This window comes from Ranitomeya imitator, chromosome 2 (genome assembly GCF_032444005.1).
Source record: "Ranitomeya imitator isolate aRanImi1 chromosome 2, aRanImi1.pri, whole genome shotgun sequence".
Lineage (NCBI taxonomy): Eukaryota > Metazoa > Chordata > Amphibia > Anura > Dendrobatidae > Ranitomeya > Ranitomeya imitator.
The window spans coordinates 178,566,635-178,594,043 of record NC_091283.1 but is presented as its reverse complement, the minus strand read 5'-3'; the positions used below and the strand labels follow the sequence as shown (position 1 = coordinate 178,594,043).

The following is a 27,409-nucleotide window of genomic DNA, read 5'->3' as shown; positions in this document are numbered from 1 at the left end:
CCCTCCAGAGAAGGTCTCGTCTGTACAACAGGGGTCGCGCAAGCTCTCCCGCCCAGTCCCGCACTCCATCCGCTTTGCGATGTGCATCCTCGGGAAGATGGTGGCCGCAATGGAAGCAGTTCCGTTTGCACAGTTTCATCTCCATCCCTTGCAACAGGCTCTGCTGTTAGCCTAGGACAGGAGTCCGTTTTCCCTCGACCGTCGCTTTTGCCTATCTCCACAGGTCAGGAAATACCTCAGGTGGTGGACGCTACAGTCCTCCCTGCACCAAGAGAGGTCTTTTCTTCCGGTGCGCTGGTTGGTGGTGACCACCGATGCCAGCCTCTCAGGCTGGGGCACGGTATTCAATCACCACACAGCACAGGGTCGTTGGTCCGCATGAGAATCTCGTCTCCCAATCAACGTCTTGGAGATTCGAGCGATCAAGCTCGCCCTACGCAATTTTCATCACCTTCTCGCAGGACATCCCATCAGGATCCAATCCGACAACGTCACAGCCGTAGCGTACATCAACCGGCAAGGGGGAACCTGCAGCATGGCAGCCATGTGCGAAGTCGCCCATATTCTTCACTGGGCCGAGACCAATCATTCCCTCATCTCGGCGATCCACATTCCGGGTGTGGAGAATTGGGAAGCGGACTTCCTCAGTCGCCAAGGTCTTGCCTCGGGCAAGTGGTCCCTCCATCCGGAAGTCTTCCAGCAGATTTGTCTTCGTTGGGGGATGCCGGATGTGGATCTTAAGGTCTCGAGTCTCAACAACCAAGTTCCCCAGTTCATTGCTCAATCCTCGCGCCATCGGAGCAGATGTACTGGTTCTGTCTTGGCAGCGGTTCCAGCTGCCATACATCTTTCCTCCTCTTCCTCTGCTCCCGAGAGTGATCAAGAAGATCAGAGCAGAGGGGAGACCAGTGATTCTCGTCGTGCCGGACTGGCCGCGCCGAGCATGGTATACGGAACTCGTTCAAATGGTCGCCAACGTCCCCTGGTGCCTTCCAGATCGCATGGATCTTCTCTCGCAGGGCCCGATTTGCCACCAGAACTCCGGGGCCCTATCTTTGACGGCGTGGCCGTTAAATCCTGGATTTTAGCCCAAGCTGGATTCTCTCCAGGGGTTTCTTCTACCATGATTTGCGCTAGGAAACCCGTATCCATTCGCATTTATCATCGCACCTGGCGCATCTTCTTTTCATGGTGCAATACCCATGGACGTTCTCCTTTTGGTTTTTTTTTCCCTTCCGTCCATTCTGGAGTTTCTCCAATCAGGTTTAGAGTCAGGCCTTGCCCTAAACTTGCTCAAGGGACAAGTGTCCGCGTTGTCTGTTCTATTCCAACGAAAGATCGCTTCCAGACTGCCGGTTAAGACGTTCATCCAAGGAATCTCCCGGGTGGTCCCTCCCTATAGAATGCCTTTGGCATCATGGGATCTTAACTTGGTCCCCGGAGTTCTTCAGGAGGCCCCTTTCGAACCATGGCAGGAAATCTCTCACCCTCCTTTCATGGAAGGTGGTCTTTCTTGTAGCGATTACGTCAATCAGGAGAGTTTCTGAGTTGACGGCTCTCTCTTGCCGACCCCCCCTTCCTGATTTTTCACCCAGACAAGGTAGTTTTGAGAACCTCTCCCTCTTTCCTACCTAAAGTCGTCTCCTCCTTTCATCTAAATGAGGACATTATCTTGCCGTCATTCTGTCCGGCGCCAACCCATCGTATCGAGAACGCTCTCCATACTCTGGATGTGGTTAGGGCTCTTCGGCGGTACATATCTTGCACGGCTCCCTTCCGTAAGTCGGATGTCCTGTTCATGCTTCCAGAGAGGGGCAGGGGAAAGGTCTACCTGCCTCAAAGACCACTCTAGCCAAGTGGATTCGCTCCACTATTCAGGAATCCTACCGCGTCAGGAACACCCCCCTGTCCCAGCAGGGATTAAGGCGCATTCGACTCGGTCGGTCGGTGCTTCTTGGGCCATTCGGCACCAGGCTTCTGCACAACAGCTTGTAAAGCTGCGCCTTGGTCCAGTCTGCATACCTTCACGAAGCACTATCACATCCATACCCAGGCTTCGGCAGACGCTGCCCTTGGCAGGCGCATTCTGCAGACAGCAGTACCTCAGTAAGTCAGTGGTACATGGGGTTTTAGCAATGCAATTGCTCCCCACCCAGGGACTGCTTTAGGACATCCCATGGTCCTGTGTCCCCCAATGAGGCGTAGGAAAAAAGGAGATTTTTGTGTACTCACCGTAAAATCTTTTTCTCCAAGCCAATCATTGGGGGACACAGCACTCACCCTGTTAGCCTATTGGCTTTGGTTTTTTGTTAAGTTAACTTGGTTTTTGACATACTTCATCCTTGTTAAATATTAAGCTCCTACTGCTTTGTTACCGAACTGGTTCACGGAGAGCCAGCAGGAGGGTATATACTGCAGGGGAGGAGCTATTCTTTCTGTGTTTACTTAGTGTCCTCCTAGTGGCAGCAGCATAACACCCATGGTCCTGTGTCCCCCAATGATTGGCTCGGAGAAAAGAATTTTTCTCCTTTTTATGTTTATTAGAATTTATTGCCTCCACATGCTTTTCTTCTTCCCAAAGATTCAGACCCGACCACCTTTCACTGCTGCGGGGTCCAGCCCTGATGCCCAGGTGCCGATTTTAGGTAGACAGGGGTCAGTATGGGCACCCTGACCAATGTTTGGCTAAACATTCTCAATCACAGCAAGCTGCGATGTTCAGCATGTCCATATATCTTTCTTTCACAGCTGCAATGCTCTGCGTTTCCTTAAACCTCTCGAGCATAGCTGCGATGCTCTGCGTGCCCTGAAGCCTTTGTTGTAGCTGTGATGCTCTGCACATCCTGAGGCTTTTCTACCATAGCTGCGGTGATCTGCGCATCCTGACACCTTTTTATCATAGCTGCAATGATCTGCACATCCCAATACCTTTTTGTGATATCTACGATTCTCTGCACATGCTGCCTCCTTTTTATCAGAGCTTCGATTCTCTGCGGGTCCTGACCCATTTTTATCATAGCTGCAATGCTCTGTGCTTTTTGACCTCTTTCTGTTGTAGCTGCAAAGCTCTGCGCATCCCGACACATTTCTATCATAGCTGTGATGCTCTGCGTTTCCTTATACCTTTCTATCATGGCTGCAATACTGTGTGTGTCCTGACCCTTTTCTATCATAGCTTCAATGCTCTGCGCATGCTGACACCTTTCTATCGTAGCTGCAATGCTCTGCTTGTTCTGACACTTTGCTATCATGGGTGCTATGCTCTGTGGGTACTGACCCTCTTTATATCGTAGCTGTGATGCTGTGGATCCTGGCACCTTTCCATCGTAGCTGTGATGCTCTTGCATTTCCTTACACCTTGCTATCATGGCTGTGATGCTCTACACTCGCTGACACCTTTCTATCGTAGCTTCGATGCTCTGTGTGCTCTGACACCTTGCTATCATGGCTGCGATGCTCTTTGGCTCCCGACCCCCTTTTTATCCTAGTTGCGATGCTGCATATCCTGACCCTGTAGCTGCGATGCTCTGCACATCCTGACACGTTTCAGTAATAAAGTGAAAGATATGTGCAAAAGCAGTTGGGGTCAGCAAATATGATCAATTCTTTTATTTACAAAACATGAACAGTGACCTAATAATGAAAACAATTAAAAAGCAGAAAAGCTAAGAAAAGGACTGACTCCCCTCCTGAAATATGCACACCAGGGTACCCCACAATTGGATAAACTGGCGGTCACAGTATTAGGTCTTAGAAAGCATCCCTCTATGAAAAGTCTTTAAAAATACAAAATATTTGCTGATGTATTAAGCAAATAAATTCAGTCTTGGTAACATGTCAGTCCTATGTAAATGGCTGATAAGTCCTGTGTAAGGACAAAAGGATCTTAGTCATCCTTTAAATCAAGTTATATATGCAGACAAATACACCTTGCTACAGATCAGACATGTGGAACTATGCCCAATAGACACGAGAGAGGAGGGAGGATGAAGAAAGATGCTGACAGTAAATAATTAATAGAGCTAACAATGAACCAAAAAATAATAAACCATTCATCAGAGGGGCGTGAATGCATCAACAAATTATCTAAGGAGCGGGACCACATGCGTATCGCCACCAAGAGCATGGCTACCTTAGGGGTAATGGTCCTGACATCTTTCTATCATAGCTGCAATGCTCTGCATATCCTGACCCCTTTCTCTCATAGTGGCGATGTTCTGTGCTTTCTGACCCCTTTTTCTTAGCTGCGATGCTCTACGTGTTTTGACTGATTTCTATCATAGCTGCGATGCTCTGCGCGTCCTGACACATTTCTATCTTAGCTGTGATGCTCTGTATATCCTGACTAGTGATGAGCGAATATACTCGTTACTCGAGATTTCTCGAGCATGCTCGGGGGTCCTCCGAGTATTTTTTAGTGCTCGGAGATTTAGTTTTTCTTGCCGCAGCTGAATGATTTACATCTGTTTGCCAGCATAAAGTACATGTGGGGATTCCCTAGCAACCAGGCAACCCCCACATGTACTTATGCTGGCTAACAGATGTAAATCATTCAGCTGCAGCAAGAAAAACTAAATCTCCGAGCACAAAAAAAATACTCGGAGGACCCCCAAGCATGCCCGGGAAATGTCGAGTAACGAGTATATTCACTCATCACTAGTCCTGACCCCTTTCTATCATAGCTGCGATGCTCTGTATGTCCTGACCCCTTTCTATCATAGCTGCGATGCTCTGTATGTCCTGACCCCTTTCTATCATAGCTGCAATGCTCTGTATATCCTGACACCTTTCTATCATAGCTGCGATGCTCTGTATGTCCTGACCCCTTTCTACTGTATCATAGCTGCAATGCTCTGCGTGTCCTGACCCCTTTCTATCATAGCTGTGATGCTCTGTATGTCCTGACCCCTTTCTATCATAGCTGCGATGCTCTGTATGTCCTGACCCCTTTCTACTGTATCATAGCTGCGATGCTCTGCGTGTCCTGACCCCTTTCTATCATAGCTGCGATGCTCTGTGCATCCTGACACCTTTCTATCAGGTCTGTTCTTCACTTAGACAGTTTTGGTGAATGAGGCCCAGTGACTTAGTTGCCTGTACTTTACCCTCATCTGAACTATGGAAAAATGTTTTTTCATGTATTCTTTGTATTTATTTTTTTTGTGGCTCTCCCAATGACAGTGTGAAGCCGCTGCGTTCTGTATTCTCCTCCCATTTAAAGTCCTTGCCGGGTGTTAGGAAGAAAGCCGGAGCCCACTCTGCACTCCCGGAGAGACTGCCCGAGGAGGAAGACGTGGCCTGGAAGGACTATGACAAGTAAGGCTGCTCCGCTCTGATTAATTAATTTTTCCATTACAATACATTGAGCACTAATATTCTCCCCCCCAACCATAACCATCTGTAAAGGCCGTATGTCATTAGAGACAGCACCACCCTCGTCGATAGGCCATTGCTGGTATTACAGCACAGCCTCATTGACTTTAATGCGTAACTACAATTCCCAACTAAGTCTTTGCATATCTTATTATCTGATCTTATTTCAGTCCTCTCACATATGATATTTTTGTTGTTTTGTAGGTCCAAGTTGTACACGGCAGACCTGGAGTCGGCCTTACATTATCTCCTTCGTGTGGAACTTGCCACTCACCAGACCCTCGAAGGAGAGAAGCTAAAAACCTTTAAGAATTTGATCACCCTCCTGTACAAGGTCAGTAACCCATCACTACTATGTAAGGTGCCATTTTTCATTCTTAAGAAGGATGTACAAGATTAAAAAATAAAAAAAAGTGATTCCCGCTTTCTCCCACAATTGGCACCACTCAACGGGTTGCATCTGGTATTGCAGCTTGGCCTCTTTGAAGTGGATGTGATTGATCTGCATTTGCACACCTAACCTGTGGACAGTAGAGATGATCAAAAAGATTTGTAAGATCCTGGTCCAGCAGCCATGGTGGTGGTCTCTGACCACTGGACGGGAGCCCAAAGAACCTGCTTCTACCTGACGGCATCCCTAGTGCTAGAGATGAGGGAATTGTTTCTAGGACCCTGGTTCAGGAGCCACATCAATAGACTGTGGCCACCGGATGCCTAAGGAATTTCCGTCTACCTGCTGGCATCCCTGGTGCCTCTTCTTCTGGCGTGACTTCACCAGTGTGCCGCTCCACACTGATAACATCATGCCAGACCTACTAATCATAAGAGGCGTCGGGGATGTTAGCAGGTAGGTGATTTTCATATGTGCAGTTGCTTAGTTCTGTTCCTCCCATTCTGTAGATGCAATCTTCATTTTTCTTGCCCAGATGTAGAATCTTGCATTTCTCACTGTTAAATACCATTCTGTTAGTTGCTGCCCATTGTTCAAGCTAATCTATATTATTATTATTATTATACATTTTTATAGCGCCATTTATTCCATGGCGCGTTACATTCGAATATGGGGCGATGTAGACAAATACATTAAACATGAGCAAAAAACAAGGCACACAGGTACATAAGGCGGGAGGACCCTGCCCGCGTCACAGTCTGCACAGGATGGGTGAGGATACACTAGCAGAGGGTAGAGCTGGTCGTGCGGTGGTTCAGTAGGTTGAGGATCACTGCTGGCTGTAGGCTTGTCGGAAGAGGTGATTCTTCAGGTTCTTTTTGAAGGTTTCTATGGTAGGCGAGATTCTGATGTGTTGGGGGAGAGAGTTCCAGAGTATGGGGGAAGCACGGGAGAAGTCTTGGATGCGGTTGTGGGAAGGGGAGTAGAGAAGGAGGTCTTGAGAGGATCGGAGGTAGCGTGTAGGTAGGTATCAGGAGACCATGTCACAGATGTATGGAGGAGACAGGTTGTGGATGGCTTTGTATGTCATTGTGAGGGTTTTGAACTGGAGTCTCTGGGCGATAGGAAGCCAGTGAAGGGCATGGCATAGGGGAGAGGCTGGGGAATAGCTGGGAGACAGGTAGATTAGTCGGGTAGCAGAGTGTAGGATGGATTGGAGTGGTGCCAGAGAGTAAGAGGTTTCAGTAGTCAAGGCGGGAGATGATGAGGGCATGCCCTAGTGTTTTTGTGGTGTCGCGGACAAGGAATGCGCGGATCCGGGAAATATTTTTGAGTTTGAGGCGGCAGGAGGAGGCAAGGGCTTGAATATGTGGCTTGAAAGAGAGGGCAGAGTCGAGGATCACCCCGAGGCACCGGGCTTGTGGGACTGGGGATAGTGAGCAGCCATTGATGGATAGGTCTGGTGGAGGGGTAGAGTGAGATGGGGGAAAGATGATGAATTCTGTTTTGTCCATGGTTCAGTTTTAGAAAACGAGCAGAAAAGAAAGATGAAATAGACAGACAGTGCGAGATTTTGGTAAGTAAGGAGGTGAGGTCAGGTCCGGATAGGTAGATCTGCGTGTCATCGGCATAGAGATGATACTGCATACCGTGGGATTCTATGAGCTGTCCAAGGCCGAAGGTGTAGATGGAGAAGAGTAGGGGTCCTAGAACAGAGTTTTGAGGGACACCGACTGACAAGGGGCGAAGTGAGGAGGTGGTGTGGGAGAGGGAGACACTGAATGTTCGGTCTGTTAGATATGATAAGATGCAGGATAGGCCCAAGTCTGTGATGCCAAGGGATGAGAGGATCTGTAGCAGAAGGGAGTGGTCCACAGTGTCAAAAGCAGACGACAGGTCCAGGAGGAGGAGGACAGAGTAGTGTCGCTTGCTCTTGGCAGTTAGTAGGTCATTGTTCACTTTAGTCAGGGCAGTTTCAGTTGAATGATGGGGTCGGAAGCCGGATTGTAACCGATCAAAGAGGGAGCAGGAGGAGAGGTGGGAGGACAGTTCAAGATGGACGTGTTGTTCCAGTAATTTGGAGGGAGAAGGGGATATTGGGCGATAGCTAGACACAGAGGACGGGTCGAGGGAGGGCTTTTTGAGGATGGGTGTGATCTTGGCATGCTTGAAGGATGAGGGGAAGACACCTGTTGTGAGTGAGAGGTTGAAGAGGTGCTTTAGGGTTGGGATGAAGACCGTGTAAAGGTTAGGGATGAGGTGGGACAGGAGCGGGTCGAGTGCAGGTAGTGAGGTGTGATCTTGACAGGAGGGTGGAGAGCTGATCTTCTGTCAGGTGGAGAAGCTGGTTTTGGAGGAGCAGGGTTGAGCAGCAAAGAGGGGCATTGGGCGCTGTGGGCCAAAGCTTTCTCTGATCGCATCAATCTTCGTTTAAAAAAAGTCTTCAGCAGAAATGAGAGGGGAGGGAGGGGGTGCAGGGGGACGGGGTAGAGAATTGAAAGTGTTGAAAAGCTGTTTAGGGTTGTGAGACAGGGAGGATATGAGAGATGAGAAGTAAGTTTGCTTGCCAGCAGTGAGCGTGGACTTGAAGCTGGCGAGGGACTGCTTGTATGCAGTTGAGTGGTCCGCAGAGCGGGATCGCTTCTATCTCCGCTCAGCTATCTTGGAAGCCCGTCTGTTCTTTGGTCAGCCAGGGCTGCCTGTTGATTGTATGAGTTTTGCTATGCGTGAGCGGAGCGGCCGAGTGGAGTGTTGCTGTTATTGTGGTGTTATCCTTCTTAATCCTTTCTCTGTCTTCTCTAGTGTTAGCTATCCCTCCAAGCTTTGCATCATCTGCAACATTTCATTAGTTTACCTTCAGTTCCTTATCTAGATAAGTTATAAAAATGTTGAAAAACACTGGAGCCAGGACAGAGCCTTGTGGTACCCCACTTCAAACACTCTTCCAATTGGATGTGCAACCATTAATTACCACTTTTTGAATACAATCACTGAGCCAGTTATGAATCCACCTAACGATAGCCTTTTCAATCCCATACTTGGTCATTTTCTTCAATAAGGATAGTATGAGATACTTTATCAAATGCTTTGCTGAAGTTGAGATATACTATATCTACAGCATTTCCCTGATCCACCCAGTCAGAGATTCCATCATAGAAGGAAATTAGATTAATCTGGCATGACTTGTTTGCTACAAACCTATGCTCACTCTGGTTAATTACTTTATTGTTATCCAAGTACTTGCCTACATGTTGCCTAATAATTTGTTCATAGCTGTTTCCTGGTATAGAAGTAAGGCTCACTGGCCTGTAATATCCTGGCTCTGTCTTCTTTCCTTTTTTGAAGATAGGGACAACATTTGCCATTCTCCAATCTTCTGAGATTTCTCCTGTTCTCCAGGGTTTTTCAAAGATTCTGGCTAGTGGTTCTGCAATACCCTCTGCTAACTCTTTCAGTACCCTAGGATGTAGTTCATCATTTAAATTAGCCAAGTGTTCCCTCACCATCTCACTGTTTATATATAGTGTGGATTCTTTTATTCCTTTGATGCATCTCTTCTCTAGTTGCCAGTAGGTAAGGGGAGGTCGTAGGGTCTAGTTAGTGAGTCAGACTATTGACGTGGCCACTGGATCAGGGTCCTGTGACTCTTTTCGCTCATCTTTAGTGGACAGGCTAGATGTTTTTCTTTTTTTATTGAGATAGCAGCCATGTTTTTCTTTCCATTGCTTTTATGTTGGCTGCGGAGGGTTACTTCTTTCCTGTTTACACCTAATCCCCAGTATTTTAGCTTTACTGCGCCTTCTTCCTTGCTGTATCCGAAAGGCTTGGCTGGATTACTGCGGCAATCACATGTACATGTGTTTTATATGGCGCTATATTGGGTTACATACCCCGGTGTGACGGTGTTATCCCTGCAGGAATTATATCATCCACGCAGCTACAGATGTCGGCATTATTCCATGAAATGTAACACGGGCAACACGAGGAAACAGAGGCAGCGGACATTAAGAAGATTGTTATTGTCACCTCAGACGCTGCAATTAATTTATAAAGTTGTGCGGGATTATATCTGATCCTTGGAAGTGCCGGATCCTTTTTTATCACAGAATGCATGTCGTAAAAACGAAACCCAAAAAACAAGGGCGGAATTAAGTAATTTTTTTTACTTTAATAGCTTCTATCTTTCCCTAGGAAATACGATAAAAAGCAATCAGAATATCGTATATACCCCACAATGGTATCTATAGCTATACCTTGTAACGCACCCTCCTCCCGCCTTATAATGCACCCTTTTCTGTCCTATAATCCGCCCTCTTCCGCTCTATAATATGCCCTCTTCTGCCCGATAATACACCCTCTTCTTCCCTATAATACGCACTCTTCCGCCCTATAATACGCCCTCTTCTGCCCTATAATACGCGCTCTTCTGCCCTATAATGCGCCCTCTTCTTCCCTATAATGCGCCCTCTTCTTCCCTATAATGCACCCTCTTCTTCCCTATAATGCACCCTCTTCTTCCCTATAATACGCCCTCTTCCTCCCTATAATCCGCCCTTTTCTGCCCTATAATCCGCCCTTTTCTGCCCTATAATCCGCCCTTTTCTGCCCTATAATCCGCCCTTTTCTGCCCTATAATCCGCCCTTTTCTGCCCTATAATCCGCCCTTTTTGGCAGCAGTGATGGAGCCGTCATATGTCGGGCACCAACAGATCCCATTGACTCAAATGGGGTCTACTGTAAAGTCCCTCATCTGACTGAGATGTTAATGTATGAGTACAGATACTAAGTCATTGCTATAGAAGCGATTTCCTAATGGATTTTACCTTGGCGCTCGTTCTTTTATTCTTGCTGTCACGTGGGTGTAAGGTGGCGCTGCCCTGCTTTTTCGATAGTATCTGGTTACATGTGATGCCAGGGGGGCAGCCTGGTGTCAGATGCCTGTCGCTGGGTGTCTGCACGCCTGGCTGAGCCCCCTCCTCCTGCCGGCCTCTCGCGCAGTACCGCCGCAAGGTCAGAAATCTGTGTGTCCTGGAAGAAAGTGAAGTGTTAATCTGCGTGTCGTGTAATCTGCGCTCCACTCTCCAGATAAGTCTCACTATTCTCAATTAGATCCTGGACACTTGCCGAAGGGAGGAAGGATTGATCACAAAACAAACTGCTGCTGTCTCCCAGGCACAGCGCCACCCTTGTCGGTGGGTAGTATGTGGTATTACAACTCAACCCTATTCAAATGACTGAGGAAGAGCTGACATACCAGACACGGCTTATGCACAATGGTGGTGGAAGCTTTTTATTGAGTAATTGCTTAGCTAACAGTTCCATAGCAAAATGTTCCCCCTGGATATGATTGATGGACGCTCGTGTCAGTATGTAGCTCTTGCTGCATAGATCCTGCCCCAGCGTCCCCTTCAGTCTCAGGGTTTGTGGGGTCCCCAGCTGTGTAGTTGTGGCATATTACAGCAGCAAAAAAATCGTCTTTGTCCAAGGACGGGGTATAAAATCTGCAGACTTTCATCTCTTCACTCTGAAGAATTATTTTCTATTACTTTTTTCATCCAGTTGTTCCCAGGGCGCCCCCATGTGGTGAAACTTCTGGAAACGTTGCAGGAGTGGCTGGTCAGTATGCCACTGGACAAGATCCCTTATGACGCCATCTTAGACCTGGTCAACAACAAAATGCGGGTGAGTCGCTGGATCCGCAGCTTTCACAATAGTGTACAAAATGCAATGCAGTTTCCTTAGCCCTGGCATCTGCTAATCCAGAGTGTCTGAGAATCTGCTACTTTCTACCTTTACAAATGAGTTTTAGAAACTTTATAATCTTGCACCTAATGGATTATAGGAATGCTGGATTAAAGGGGTTGTGCAGCACCCTTCCCTTTTAACCGTTCTTGCCCGCACCCTATTAAGGTGGCACACTTGCATGTCACCTGCCCATTCCCAGATGGTTGCACAGATGCTGTCCCATCGAGCGTCAGACTAGGCAGAACTGAGCGCCAGTGCAAGACCCCTTTAAAGAAATGTCCCTTCACCTGTCAGCATCTAGAAGACAAGCGTGTCTCCACCATCTTATGTGTAATGTCACTGTTCTCTAGATCTCTGGAATCTACCTCACCAGCCACGTGGAGTGGGTGGGCTGCCAGGGAAGCCGGGCACAGTTGAGGGGGTACCCCTGTTCCCTCTGGAAGCTGTTTCACAGTCTCACAGTACAGGCGGCGGTACAACCCGATGCCCTGGCAAACACTGGTAAGATGGAAAGCTTTTTGTTATTTGGTTGCAGGTTCTGCTGGGAGGTGTAGTTCATCAACAGCGACATATTGGGAGATCATTAATTTATATAATGCATACCCAGGCTAATAATATAAATATTATATTATAAATTATGGTAATATAATTATAAATATATGGTATATTATAAATTGGACAACCCCTTTAAGTGAGGCCAAACTACAACTAATGTACCAAATTGGAGCTGTTATGGGGTGTACAGCCAATCACACAAAAGGGCTATCAACCACAAACTGCTGCGTTATCTACAGACGGTTTTTTTTTTCTTAATACTCTTTTGTGCCTGAGGCAAAATGAACCACTTTTGTGGGTGGCGTGTGCCCTCCCCCCAATACCGCAGGTAAGACGCCCCGGAGCCCTTGTAAGACGCCCCGGAGCCCTTGTAAGACGCCCCGGAGCCCTTGTAAGACGCCCCGGAGCCCTTGTAAGACGCCCCGGAGCCCTTGTAAGACGCCCCGGAGCCCTTGTAAGACGCCCCGGAGCCCTTGTAAGACGCCCCGGAGCCCTTGTAAGACGCCCCGGAGCCCTTGTAAGACGCCCCGGAGCCCTTGTAAGACGCCCCGGAGCCCTTGTAAGACGCCCCGGAGCCCTTCTAACCTTCCTTGTGGGATTCAGCTATCGGTCAGCAGTTTATCCTACAGCCCGGAGGTGTTGTGAATCACCAGCACTGGGGCCGATCCCACCACTAATATATGGCCCTTGTCAGTGAGCGCCGGCCGCTCTCCCTCATTATTTGATTTTTAGAAATACTGTCATTCATTGATTACACAGAAAGCCATTAGGAGCAACAGGCCAAGGCAATCATATCGACAGCACGCCGGCTCTCTGAATTATGGTGACGCCCTTAAAGGTGCGACCTCTAAAAAAAAATAGAATGTCGATAATTGAATTGATATTGGCTGTTGTAGGAGAGGGTCAGGAGAGCGCCATCAGAACGGGAGCCGCCAGGGACCTGTAAAATCCGTCATCCGTCACACATGAAGATGGCATTTATGTTCCTGCATTCACCCCCTATTATAATGAATACGTTACATTGGTATTAAAAGAAAAAAAAAAAGCCAATCCAATAGTTCCTGTATTCCAGTCCTATGGAAATTCCCAAAACCTGGCATAGACAAAAGCTGCATTATCGTAAGACTAATGTGATATTTAGGAGTGAGTAATGGTATGGGGCCTGGTAAGTGCGAGAGGCCCCCAGAAGGCGACGCTGCAGGAGTGAAGAGTGCCCGGTCCAGCTCTCGGGGAGGACCAGTCTGGATGCTGGACCAGGGCACTCTTCACTCCTGCTGATGGCATCCTGGGTGACATGTACAAGGCCCCATGATGCACCCTGGGGTCTACAGGATGGGTTATAACTTGATGTTTGGTGGAGGGTCCGACTACTTGGAGCCACATTGGTCCCGAAATACAAGGCTTTGCAGAGCCCACCTGAATGTAGCTGGACATGTGCACCTCCACTCCATTCTTTGACCATTGGACTGCCGGAGAAAGCCAAGTGCTGTACTCAATAGAAAATGAATGGAGCAGAGGTGCGCACCTGCATTCTCTGCTTCTTTCAGATGGGGCCAACTGGTGGACCCTCACCCAACAGCAAGTTATCACCTGTCCGACAGATAGGTAAGAACCTCTATGGAAATAACCCTTATATTCCATATAATTGACTCCTAATGAGCTGCACTACCTTACATGGCCCATGGACAATAGTGGCGCTGTCTCTGGGTGGGTGCATCCTCTTTAGGTAAATCTCCCTATGTCGTCCCTATGTGGGGAAGTCACGATGACGACTTCAGCCATCCTCGGGGGGGGCATTTGGATTTTGGCTTGATGACATCAGCACTGACTAATAAAGCTGGGTGACCACCCTGACTGCTTCTGTGCAGCCTCCCCAAGAGTTATTCTCTATATTTTCCCCCAAAATGTTAAGCAGACAATTTGCCTTGGACATCCAGGTTTAGCTGCAGTTGTAGGGACCCCCATAAAGGGATTGCAGTGGTCTCGTATTAATCTGGCGTCTGTCGCGTCCTCACTTGTCTTATATCTGATAGTTTTGTTTTATTGCCTGGTAACAAGCCTGGAAATGGTTAAGTCTTTTCGTTGTAAGCCCAGCGCTGCCATTGGCGGCTGCGGCCCGAATCTCGGCGCCGTCCTGTAAATGGTCCCGCGCCTGTCGTTGGCCCCTTCCGAGCACAGCCGAAAATCTGCCGGGCGCTCCTTCCTTCCGATAAAAGAATTGGGTCACTTCTAGTCCGTGGATTATGTCTTGGGAAGGTTTTTTATTTCCCCCCTCTCCTTAGATCTTGCTTTAAATCCCATCGAGTAAAAAGCCTGTAATCCCCCCGCCACCAGGTACGGGTTTAATGGCTATTGTCCACTTTAGAGATTAGGGTAAAGCAGAAATGCGGTAGTTTGTGAGGAAGGAGGAAAGGAGGATTACACGATGATACGTGGCAGATGTCAGCACAAGATCCGGACGGGGACTTAGCCAAGAAAAAAAAACAACAAAATGAGCCATTTTGGCTCTTAATTCCTTAGCCCTCAGACAATGGCTGGTGCGGAGGATTGTGGCTGACCTGGCTGGTAACAGGAGTAGCATTGAGGCCTATGTCCTGTCACTTAACCCCCTGAAACCAGATAAACTGGGCCCCATTTATCTAAACTATGGACAAGAAATTTGTCCTTGTTGCCCATAGCAACCAATCGGAGCACTGCTTTCATTGTTTAAACAGCCCTGGTTTAATGAAAGCTGCGCTGTGATTGGTGGCTGTGGGTCACAAAGACAGGCTTCCTCATATAAAGCTCGGGATATGTCTGCCGCCATGAAGGCAATAAACCTTCAGACAGTAGCATTAATAGTAATCCCATGATCAAAAATGGCGTCTTTAGCCATAGCAACCAGCCACTTTGCAGTGCTTAATTCCGACAGGCCCCAGGAAATGCTAGAGCTTTCGTCAGAGCGGTTGCTATGGACAGAAAAGGAGCAAATACTCATGCCAACCAATGGGATCCACTATCGTATGGATATCCATAGGGACTATTCTCGAGCCTGCTCTGAGCGCTGGTTGCTATGGAAAGTTGTGCAGTTTATAACCCGCCATTCCCGGTTCCCCCACATGCATGGTTCATTTAGCTGAGCTTACATGTGTTTTCAGTGGGGAGAGAGGAGTAAGCTGTTGATAGAGAATAATGGCCTCAGGCGTACTCAGGCTAATCTGTCATATGATGGGGAGAGTCAGAGACCCCCAGACACCTGACGGTCCTTGCTGTCCGGATTAGTCACAGTAGTCCGGCCTTTCCTGCCCCAAACTGGGGTACGTTCAGACATTGCATTTTGTGTCTTGGGAAAAAAAGCAGCATTTTCCCCGTAGCGGCAAAGTGAATGAGAGTCTGAGATCTGGGGCACATGTTGCTTATTTTTTCCTTGCAGATTTGAAGCCGTCTCGCCTCTGCAGCGTGTCATTTCTTCCAGCATTTTTGCAGCATTTTTCACTCAGTCACCTGAATGGGGGGGGAAAAAAGCATAAAAAATGCACATTTCTTATACAAGCGCTCCAATATTTGCAGAAGATGAATGTGTCATCCGGCTGACTTGCCCTTAATGGGTTTGGGCACCTTTACACCTTTATAAGGTTCATTTCCACCTGCAGATTTTATTTTATTTTTTTGTAATGTTGCTGCAAAACCGAGAAAATCTGCACATGTGAATTATACAAACACGGAGCATGGTTCTTTTTTTTTTTTTTTTTTACCAATTGATTTTTATGGCCTAACGGACCTATTAGGCTGGTTTCACATTTGTGTTTTTTGCCGCTGCATTTGTAACGCATAAAAACGCATGCGTCTTGTTTTCCTATATTTAACATTAAAAACGCATGCATTTTTTTTGTACGCGTTTGGCCGCGTTTGACGACGCATGCGTCATTTCGATGCTTGCGTCTTGGCGCGGAAATACAACATGTAATAATTTCTAGAGGCTTTTTTTTTTGCCGCAAAAAAACGCATGCGTTCGATTGCATCAAAAAAACCTATTGCTGTCTATGTAAACGCATGCGTTTTTAACACATGCGTTTGGTTGCGTTTTTGAATGCATTAGTTTCCATAGAGAAAAACAAGTCTAGACACTGATAAGCCACCCCCCACCATCAAGGTGATAAAGGTATCCAAACCCTAGCCCTAACCCTAACCCTAGGGATCCTAACCCCAACGGCTTCCAAACCCTAACCCTAGGGATCCAAACCCTAACCCCAAAGGGATCCTAACTCTAACCCCAAAGGGATCCTAACCCTAGCCCTAACCCTAATGGGAAAATGGAAATAAATACATTTTTTAAAATTTTTCCCTAACTAAGCAGTTGATGAAGGGGGGTTTGATTTACTTTTTTAGCGGATTTTTATGATTGGCAGCTGTCACACACTGAAAGATGCTTTTTATTCCAAAAATATTTTTTGCGTTACCACATTTTGAGAGCTACAATTTTTCCATATTTTGGTCCACAGAGTCATGTGAGGTCTTATTTTTTGCGGGACGAGTTGACATTTTTATTGGTAACATTTTAGGGGACAGGACATTTTTGATTGCTTTTTATTCCGATTTTTGTGAAGCAGAATTAACAAAAACCAGCTTGTGAAATTTCTCATCATGCGTACCAAAAGCGCAAACGCAGGAAAAAACGCATGTAAACATGTACAAACGCAGCGTTTTTTTAACTGCATGCGACAACGCATGCGTCTAAAAACCGCAGCGTTTGTACGCGTTTACATGCGTTTTTTTCACCACTTGCGGATGCGTTTAAAACGCTGCGGATTTAAACGCAAATGTGAAACCAGCCTTCGACTATCCTGTCTATTAGGGGCAGGTGGGAATATACAGAAAAAAACAAGAATTGTGGAGAAAATCAAACTAACCATAATATTATTAATAGGAAAGTGATGGGCGCGAATGCTCAGACCCTTGTAAAGGAGTGTGAACACTCGCCCTATTGATGCCGGCTTCAGCGGCAGATCATCATTTACTACTAATACTCCATTACAATCTAATCCTGTTTTAGCAGTAAATGATTTATTATTTTGCAGCAATTTTTCATTTAAAAAAAAAATCTATTTTTTTTTTTTATTATTTTTCACCGGAGATTGTCCCACTCCAGAGATTGAGCGTCTGTATTTTGAATGATTTTAGGTAATATTAATTTTGCTTCTAAAAATTGTTTTTCAGCATTTCTTAATACTGCCATCTAATCCGCAGTAATCTCGTGAGCCGGAGTCTTATTTATGTGTGACATGATGGAGTGGGGGGCCGTCGCTGGGGGGGCTCTTATTAAACATTCTAGAAATCTATGCTCTGGTGAAATGCCAGGATCTCTTGTGGGCCTTTTCTTATAAGTTGTATAACTTTATTCAGCTTCTTATAGATCGGTTTTTGGGAAAGCTTATGCCGGAGTTGCCACTTTTGACCTTAATATAGCATATCTGCTAATTACATATCTATCTGTCAATTTACCCAAAAATAAATGTGCAGGATTAAATAAAAAAACATGGATTCTTTCTTCCAGAAGCAGCGCCACCTCTGTCCACTGGCGGTGTCTGGTATTGCAGCTTGACTCTATTGAAAGGTTTATTCATCTACTTTCATTTCCACCTCGGGCATGAAGAGATAAAAGACAAGGCACAGACACTGAAGGGAACTTTAAACTGCAATACCAGGCACAACCTGTTGTCATGTGTGGCGCTGTTTTTAGCAGACGTTAGTCATGTTTTTCTAATCCTAGCCAATCTCTAGTATGGAGCGTTCTGTCCCTCATTCATGCCTCCAGCTGGCCGTCTCCCTATCGCTACCATCAAACCTATTTAGTCTGTGCTGAAACGCACACCTCCGCTCTCGAATCCTGATCCTCTCTGTCCGGCTCCACTTTCCCTCATCAGTTCCTGATAAGACTCAGCAAAACATTACTGCTGCAACAGTGTTAAATATTGATCCTTGTAAAGTGGGCAGTGGCACTGTGCCAAGCCATTAGCTGCAAGACAAGCTGCCCAGGGCATGTGCCCGCGCTGGCCGTGGTGCTGGGGAGGTTTTTCCACTTTGCATTGCCTCTCCATGATACAGCCCAGGTGCTTTAACAGAAGACGCAGTTACCTTTCATTTATTGTAGGTGGAAACTTTACAAACTTTTTGTTTTGGGGCCACAGTGCCTACTGGGCCATCCTGGGTGTGGGGGCACAGATCTGACTTTTTTGTTTTGACCTTGTACCTGTTCCCTCTCCCACGGCCCAGAGTCTACAGTGGAGAATTGACTGTGGAGACGGTTCCACTGTAGACTCTGGGCTGTGGGAGAGGGAACAGGTACAATGTCAAAACAAAAAATCACTTCTGTGTTTTGCTTTTTATGCCCACACATGAGCCCGTCTCGTTCTACATATTGGGTCATCAGAGAACATAATTTCTTTGCCCACACAAGCAGAGAATGGATTTAACTCCGATGACATTTTTCGTGTCGTGTTGCGGAAGAGACTGAGCGCTGCGCCGTGCGTTTTCCATTGCGTGGACCGAGAATTTTTCTATTTGTAAATAACCTGAATGTTAGAATGCGCCAATTCTTTTTATTCGCAAAATTAGTCCTTGAAGTAATCAGTAATGTAGCACTTCTCAATTAAATCATACATTCTTTTTTTTTTAACAATGATAGCTCACATTCAGGTAACACCAAGAAGCATATAATGGTTTCTTTAAAAATATTATTTTTTTTTTATTAAACATCAATTATTAAAAACGATATACACAGAATAAGGTGCTGTATGAATGAGGGACCAATAACCATGGTTGTGCCGATAGTCAAGGGGCAGCTCAAAAATAAATATTTATGCCTCCAGGTATACAAAACATAAGGGGTAATATTAGAATGCTTTGTGCTGCACAATAGTGTACATGCACTGTATTGCGACTTCTCCCCCTACCTGAGTGCAAATGTTTTTACAAGCAACAGGTCAGTGTTAGTATTTATGAAGCCTGATCAATCAAAGTGCCTACAGTGCCCCAGCTGATGCTTGAACATATAAATCACCATCAGGACTTGCATAACAAATTGGTGTAGAGATAAATACCTGTCACTGAGCTGCCTTGGCACAACAATGGAGTCCCTCTGCCCCGACGCGCGTTTCGCTTCGCTTCTTCCGGAGGCACCAATTCTCTTTTGTAGCGTAAGATATGGTGTGGGGAGAGAATCTGTTTGCTTTTTGTATGTAGCAGTGCCACGCGCTAACTTCCAGGTCATAGAGTGAGATCTGGTACATGTGCAAATAATAGAAAACCGCCACCACATGGGAAAGTGCTGCACAGTGAAAAAGGGAATGGGCGCATACGCAATTTGAATTTGTGCACTGGTCTCTGAATGATCTAATCAGATGGCCCTAGCCCACCAGGAGCCTTAAATAGTTTTTTTAAAATTGCAACTGGGGATTAATCTCTAGTTTAGAAACATCTTAAAATACATCATGTTGTAAATGGCTTTTAAATGTATAAACATCCATGCTCCCTATTAAGAGTATTTTCCACTTTATTCACATCCACAGTAATGCCGTTTTGTGTATACAGCACCTGTGCAGGCCCGCAGGTCTCCAGATCCTGCCTTCTTGGGTCACTTTCATCTGCCTCCTCCTATGTAGGTTCACAGGGAGCAGGTGAAAGAGTAACACGACTACCGGATCTGTAGTCTGTAACCATGGAGACCCCCTAGGCCTGCATAAGAGCTGCAGCCACAAAACAGTCGCAGGTATTTTCTGCAAAGTTCACACATTAATTATAATCGTACCCTTTAAATCTTTGCATCCAAGTACGCACCATGTTGTGCGCAACTTGGGAATATTATGGCAGCCTCTTTCACTCATTTCAATTTCTCCGCAGAGTTCGAAGGAGACGCCCAGGCGGTACTGAAAACCATGAGACAATACATCCGGGATTTTTTCGGATGCCGGGAATGCGCCCAACATTTTGAAGCCATGGCCAAAGAGTCGGTGGATAGTGTGAAAACGGCGGATGAAGCCGTGCTCTGGCTGTGGAGGAAACACAATGTGGTTAATAAGAGGCTGGCAGGTGAGTGGAGGCCGGATTATAGCGGTACATGTAGGCACACACTATATGTCAGCATAGTCTCACACTTATATGAGCACTTGTTCCAGCAGAGCTCCCCCTACTGTCCACATACCAGAAAAAACTACTTCCAAAAGGGTCACTTTCTTAGGCTCCGTTCACATTTGCCCTGTGTGGTGCTGTGTCGGCGACGCAACGCACAACGCAAACAAGAACGCATGCAAAACGCATCATTTTGTGATGCATGTGTCCTTTTTTGGCATGATTTTGGACGCAAAAAAAATGCAACTTGCTGCGTCCTCTGCGCCCTGACGCTTGCGCCAAAAAAGACGCATGCGTCACAAAACGCAAGACAACGCATGTCCATGCGCCCCCATGTTAAATATAGGGGCGCATGACGCATGCGGCGCCGCAAAATGCTAATGTGAACGTAGCCTTAGGGGCATCTCCAACCCTTCTCTAGCATCACGTGAAAACATTTATGGCCAGAATGATATATGACCTTTTGTGCTCTTTTTATGAGTCTGTGACCTTTCCAGACAGTCTGATGTGGGTGGCCAGTATATTATCATCCATGGCTACAATGGCTGTCGGGGAGCAGCGATGGGGCTCACACAGAACGAGGTCTGTCACTGGAGGACTAAAATGTGCAATGCTGCATTTCTCCTGTGGTGGCGCTGTCATGGAAGTGAACTCTTGGTGATCAACCCCTTTAACCCTATATTTGCCTCGTGGCTACAAGTGTTCTGGGTGCAGTAGCTGAAGGATTTACCTTTTTTTTTCTCTTTTGTGCCACTCTTTATATAGGTGCCCCAAGCGAGGATCCCAAAAGCCCCAAGGTAGAGTGGCCAACGCCAGATCTGTGCCCTTCCTGTCACGAGGAAATCAACGGGCTGCACAATTGGAATGAAAAAGAAATCCTCGCCTTCCTCAAGGGACACTATGGCGCCAACCAGATCTCCTTAAAATATTCCGATCCGGACAGCGACCGACAAGAAGCGGAGGAGGAGAGGAAGAACGACAACCATCACCCGAAGGATCCTGGAGGGGGCGCCGACTCTAGACAGCAGAAACCCCATGACCAGCCCATACTTAGACCAGACTTCATAAACAAATTAGTGCCAAAACCCATCGAAAATGGGAAAAGCTCGGAGCAGCGGGAGGGCACCAAGACTGTCACCTTCCTGGGCCTTGGCTTCTCCAACATAGACATGAGCCTGTGCGTGGTCCTCTACGTCACCTCCTCCTTGTTCCTCATGATCATGTATTTCTTTTTCAGAGTTCGGTCGCGAAAATGGAAAATCCGGTATAACCGGCCGTATGTATAAAGAGAGAGTTTGGGATTTTTATTTAATTTTACGCTCCCTAGTGACCATTTTTAACTTTTATTTTACTAATTATTTTAATGTATGTATGTTTGATCAGGGATATATGTAAATGGATGTGCTAAAAAAGGATCTCTGAGATTACATGTAAGGGTTGTTGTAAGCAGCGCTCCCGACTGTACACCGGGGCTGGTATTGCAGCTCAGTTCTATTCATTTCAATAGGGCAGAGTTGCAGTTTCTCACACAGCCCCTAAACAAAAGAGGTGCAGGGGTAGAAACTTTATTTCCAATCTCATACAACTTTTTTTTTTAAAGAGGTTTTAGCATAATCGACAATGCATGGCTATCCTCATCTGACCTAGGGGTACGTGCCCACGATCAGTAATACTATTATTCTGGAAGCAGTGTATTTTTTGCTTTGTTGAACAATTCGAGAACAGTGGATGGGATTAATAGGAATCCCATGGTCACTGTGCTGCTTTTTTACGCTGCGTAAAATCACCTGCGGTGTGGGTTTTCAAGCCCCTGCATATCAATTTCTCTGGTCTTTGGTGCTGAATTTCCCCATAGACTGGCATTAGATGCGGAAAATCCTCAGTTAAAACTAAGCACAAGTGTTTTTAGCCTGGTTTAACCTAATAATTTAAAAAAACATGGGCGTACACCCCTATTTTTGATAACCAGCCAAGGTAAAACAGAGAGCTGTTGTCTTATACTGTCAGGCTGGAAAGGTCCCCTGTTTTTGAGTTCTTCCCAGAAGTGGTGCATCACATAAGATGTGCCAATTCTGGAAATTTGACCTGGTGCAGTGGCAATCGGGGTATGGAGAAGAGGCGGGCAAATCTTCAGAATTGGAGCATTTCATGTGATGCTCCAATTCTGGGGGGTCTCGGGGCTGGTATTTTTAGGTTGGGAAGGGCCCAATAACCAGGGACCTTCCCAGCCTGATAACATCAGCCCGTAGCTGTCTGCTTTAGAGGGGGACTCCACGTCGTTTTGTTTCCCCTTTTTCTTTTATTACACACAAGGCACTGATTGATCTCTCATGGATCTGTCTATATCTTTGCACGTCTAATCTAACGTACCAAAGACGAGACAAAAACACAAGTGGGCTGAGGTGCGGGATTCATGTGGAAGATCAGCTGCTTAAAAGGCTGATCGTGGGAACGTACCCCAAGAGCAAGTCCTGCAGAGAGTGAGTGGAGGACGCCACGTGTCGGCACGTATCATCGATCCTGTGTTGATTACGGTAAAGCCCCTTTAACACACATCTTTAACGGGGTTGTCCCTTAATTGGAAAGGTAAATTGGGCCCAGAGTGGTATGAAAATATGTATTAAAAAGAAAATCCTATACTTCTCTCCTAGAGCGGTGTTGCTCTTAGTATGGTGTTCCTGGCAAGTCTGTTGGCATCACACGACTGCTGCTGCTAGTCAGTGATCAGCTGCAGCGTTCACACTTAATCCAAACAGGATGAAACCTATCTTCCTGTTCTGGCAGAATGTAAAGGCTGCAGGAGCCAAGTGACGGAACCTGCCGGAGAATCTGGAGCCAATTGTGGCGGAGTAATACTATATAGTGTGTTGGGTTCCTATCACCCGTGGCTCACTAAACTAGGGGACAACCCCCTTTCCGCCATTCGTTCCTTCACATGGTGCTGCTGCAGAGCAACCGGTGCTGGTTTTACAAAAATGTGAAGTGAAAACGGAATAATCACTGGTATAAGACATTATTGTGATTCGGGCCATAATCCCAGCACTGGAGTCCTGTCTGTTACTTTACCCAGATCTGTCGTAGCCGTACACCTCTGCCCTAATTCCATCTGGAAGGCCCATTATGGACTCCCAGATCCCTGGACCATGGTTCTCATGAAATGTACACTCCATGCATAGTTATAGGTAAAGAAAAAACAGGTATTGTCTGCGATTAGAAAACCGGGAAAAATAAAAATGTCCCCAGAGACAGCGCCACTCTTATCCAAGGGCTGTGTTTGGTATTGCAGCTTGAATACAGAACCAGTCACCACCTATGTACAGGAGTGGCGCTATTTATGGAGGGGTTCTAAAATCCTGGACCGCCACATACCTAGCGGGCAATCACGGCGCCCATTGTACATTCCCAGTAGGCATGATCTTTGCCCTGCGTGCTGCCGTGAGTAACTCGGACCCTGTGCTCAGTCACACAATTGGATCCTGTTATTCCCTATTAAGTTAACTCTTTATAGGTCTTGTTAAGGCTCCAGTTTGAAGGGTGTTTGTCAGCAATAAATGACTGTTCAAACCAAGCACAAGCGACTGTGCCCCATTGTTGTAGCCAGACCACCGTATCCAATCGGCGCACCTTCCCTCCGCCTCGTTTCCCACCTATATGCGGCCCTCTTCTGGACAGATGAATGACAACTGTTGTAAGAACCAGAGCTGTCCGTCAACTAATGGAGGGGCAGCAATAGGTGGGAAGGTGCACTGATCGGTTTGGCCACACCAAGGGTGCACAGAGTCTCCTGTGCTTGGTTTGAACAGTCATTTTGCGCTGATTATCCTGCATCTTTTAGTTGCACAGTGCTCAGCCGCGTCACAGATCTCACTCATGTATACCATCAAAACCAGTAGGACGGATACATGATACGCGCTGTCGACAGCCGCGAAGTCAGCGGCGCCTCTTACCACCCAGTTCGGAAGCGACAGGCGACTACCCCTGTAACTGTATATACTTGAATATATGACGGACATGTTCACACTGCCCTCTTTTTAAGGTGGTAAATGGATTGACTTCTCGGGGGGGCGGAGAGGCCCAAACCTATTTCGTCAAAATGGTGCCAAGCTTTCTTTTTGTGGCGGATCGCTGAAATCCACGGGACTCTAATAATGTTGTGACAAACTTTCTTTTAATATTTTAAGTGGCGTTGGCCGTCATGATCTCTCATGTTGCCAAATTTGTGTTCAGTATTGTATAGATTGATGGTGGAGGATTGCGGTGTTTTCCTGGCGTTGGTCGGGGGTCTGCGGTGAGGAGACCCCCTTTAGGTGTTAGCAGTTCCTAGTAAGAGTAGTGTCACTAATGGTCGACTCTCTTGTGAAAACCTTCTCCCACATCCCAGGACTCTGCTCCTCTGAATGTTCATATTTTGTGTGTTTGGTAACAGAATGGCCGTCGTGGTCAAATCTCCAGCGTAAAGCAAGAAAGTGGTGCTGCGTCTTCACTGCTCAACCGCTGGATTAGAGGTTACATGTGCTCTGCCCCCGTATGTGCGGCCCGAGACCCTCATGGCCGGTATTACAAGGTTACATGGGGACGTCTAGGCAGAACATCACACACCACAGTACATATTGTCCTATGGTTCCTGGAGTTGGGGGACAATGGGGTCATCCTTTGTATAGACTTACATCACTGCCATTGTGTTACTTGTGAAAATGTAAAAAAAAAAAAAAAGAGCTCTCAATCAATCTTCACATACTAAGTGGTCGTTCAGGATTAAAAAACTGCCACGATTGTTTACTGGTTGTGTGTGACGTGGCAGCCGGGCCACATTCACTGCAATGGACCAGACAAAACCTGTACACAGGTGTGCTACTGTGTTTCCTTAAACCAGCTTTTGACTAGCTTTGTAAATAATGACCAGTAATGTTACATTACTTATTCTCAGTTACCTCCTATATTATACTCCAGAGCTGCACTCACTATTCTGCTGATGCAGTCACCGTGTGCATACATTACATTACTTACCCTGTACTGATCCTGAGTTACATCCAGTATTATACCCCAGAGCTGCACTCACTATTCTGCTGATGCAGTCACCGTGTACATACATTACATTACTGACCCTGTACTGATCCTGAGTTACATCCTGTATTATACCCCAGAGCTGCACTCACTATTCTGCTGGTGCAGTCACTGTGTACATACATTACATTACTGACCCTGTACTGATCCTGAGTTACATCCTGTATTATACCCCAGAGCTGCACTCACTATTCTGCTGATGCAGTCACCGTGTACATACATTACATTACTGACCCTGTACTGATCCTGAGTTACATCCTGTATTATACCCCAGAGCTGCACTCACTATTCTGCTAGTGCAGTCACTGTGTACATACATTACATTACTGACCCTGTACTGATCCTGAGTTACATCCTGTATTATACCCCAGAGCTGCACTCACTATTCTGCTGGTGCAGTCACTGTGTACATACATTACATTACTGATCCTGAGTTACATCCTGTATTATACTCCAGAGCTGCACTCACTATTCTGCTGGTGTAGTCACTGTGTACATACATTGCATTACTGATCCTGAGTTACATCCTGTATTATACCCCAGAGCTGCACTCACTATTCTGCTGGTGCAGTCACTGTGCACATACTTTACATTATTGATCCTGAGTTACATCCTGTATTATACCCCAGAGCTGCACTCACTGTTCTGCTGGTGCAGTCACTGTACATACATTACTGATCCTGAGTTACATCCTGTATTATACTCCAGAGCTGCACTCACTATTCTGCTGGTGCAGTCACTGTGTACATACATTGCATTATTGATCCTGAGTTACATCCTGTATTATACCCCAGAGCTGCACTCACTGTTCTGCTGGTGCAGTCACTGTACATACATTACTGATCCTGAGTTACATCCTGTATTATACTCCAGAGCTGCACTCACTGTTCTGCTGGTGCAGTCACTGTACATACATTACTGATCCTGAGTTACATCCTGTATTATACTCCAGAGCTGCACTCACTGTTCTGCTGGTGTAGTCACTGTGTACATACATTGCATTATTGATCCTGAGTTGCATCCTGTATTATACCCCAGAGCTGCACTCACTGTTCTGCTGGTGCAGTCACTGTACATACATTACTGATCCTGAGTTACATCCTGTATTATACTCCAGAGCTGCACTCACTGTTCTGCTGGTGCAGTCACTGTACATACATTACTGATCCTGAGTTACATCCTGTATTATACTCCAGAGCTGCACTCACTATTCTGCTGGTGCAGTCACTGTGTACATATATTACATTATTGATCCTGAGTTACATCCTGTATTATACTCCAGAGCTGCACTCACTATTCTGCTGGTGCAGTCACTGTGTACATATATTACATTATTGATCCTGAGTTACATCCTGTATTATACTCCAGAGCTGCACTCACTGTTCTGCTGGCTTCTGCGCTGAAATCTCCCACTATTCCCTTTTGGTTCAATGTTTACACCTAATTTTATCTTGGTAACTTTCATTGTAGGAAGTGTCAGTGGGGTCTGTACAGCCATAAGATTACAGGAAACGCGGCCTTGTCCTGTAATCTCCACTGATGAAGACACGTTTGTGCACAGTTACAAATAACCTGCAGAATTATGAAGAATACAGGCTGTAACTCAGGATCCGTGTAGAATAAGTAATAAAAGGTGTTTTACTAAGTTACCAAACTTTTTATTAGATTTTCTCCACATCTAACCTGTGAAGCAGCGCTCAAAGTTGGTCATAGCTTTTACAGGATATGGATACCGTCAGGGGAACTGTTTGTTTTTTGGTTTTTTTTTTTACTTACATTTTTAGTCAAAAGTACACGCATACATTTATTATTAGGTGTCGTTACAAATATTATACCAGCTATTGCTGACTGCAGAGTGAACGGAGGATCTGTGAGAGAGCTGGTTCTGATGGGAAAGTTTGTAACTTATGTTCCTTCCTCTCATCTCCTCTAAACTGATGGACCTAAAACAGCTGAGAGGAGCTCAGGGGAAGGAACATAAGTTACAAACTCACTGACTGACGCTCAGGTAACTCTTTCTGCAGCCAGCAATAGACAGCCTCTATAGTGCAGAATTTTAAATTAAACCCAATCATGAACTTTTGTTGTTGTTTTTTTTTTTTGTTTTTTTTATGAATTTTGATTTTTAAATCAGAGACACCCGAAGGTGCCCATATCGCTGAAGTTGGACTTTGA

The 27,409-nt window shown here is 46.2% G+C and overlaps 1 protein-coding gene across 2 annotated transcripts in view; it reads left to right on the top strand.

The window, feature by feature from the left end:
- QSOX2 (quiescin sulfhydryl oxidase 2) overlaps positions 1-24,888 on the top strand; it is a 41,533-nt gene extending 16,645 nt beyond the window's left edge. Inside the window, exons 7-13 of one of the 2 annotated variants that reach the window (XR_011318029.1) lie at positions 5,182-5,316; positions 5,578-5,707; positions 11,324-11,446; positions 11,860-12,010; positions 19,943-20,131; positions 20,936-23,704; positions 23,974-24,888. Coding sequence is in view for 1 of the 2 variants with exons in the window: in XM_069748131.1 (XP_069604232.1) it covers positions 5,182-5,316; positions 5,578-5,707; positions 11,324-11,446; positions 11,860-12,010; positions 19,943-20,131; positions 20,936-21,456 (1,249 nt within the window). In the remaining variant the exon portion in view is untranslated. Of the gene's footprint in view, positions 1-5,181; positions 5,317-5,577; positions 5,708-11,323; positions 11,447-11,859; positions 12,011-19,942; positions 20,132-20,935 lie in introns of both variants that reach the window. The other variant, XM_069748131.1, reaches the window with a different exon arrangement.
- The last annotated feature ends 2,521 nt before the right edge of the window (positions 24,889-27,409 follow it).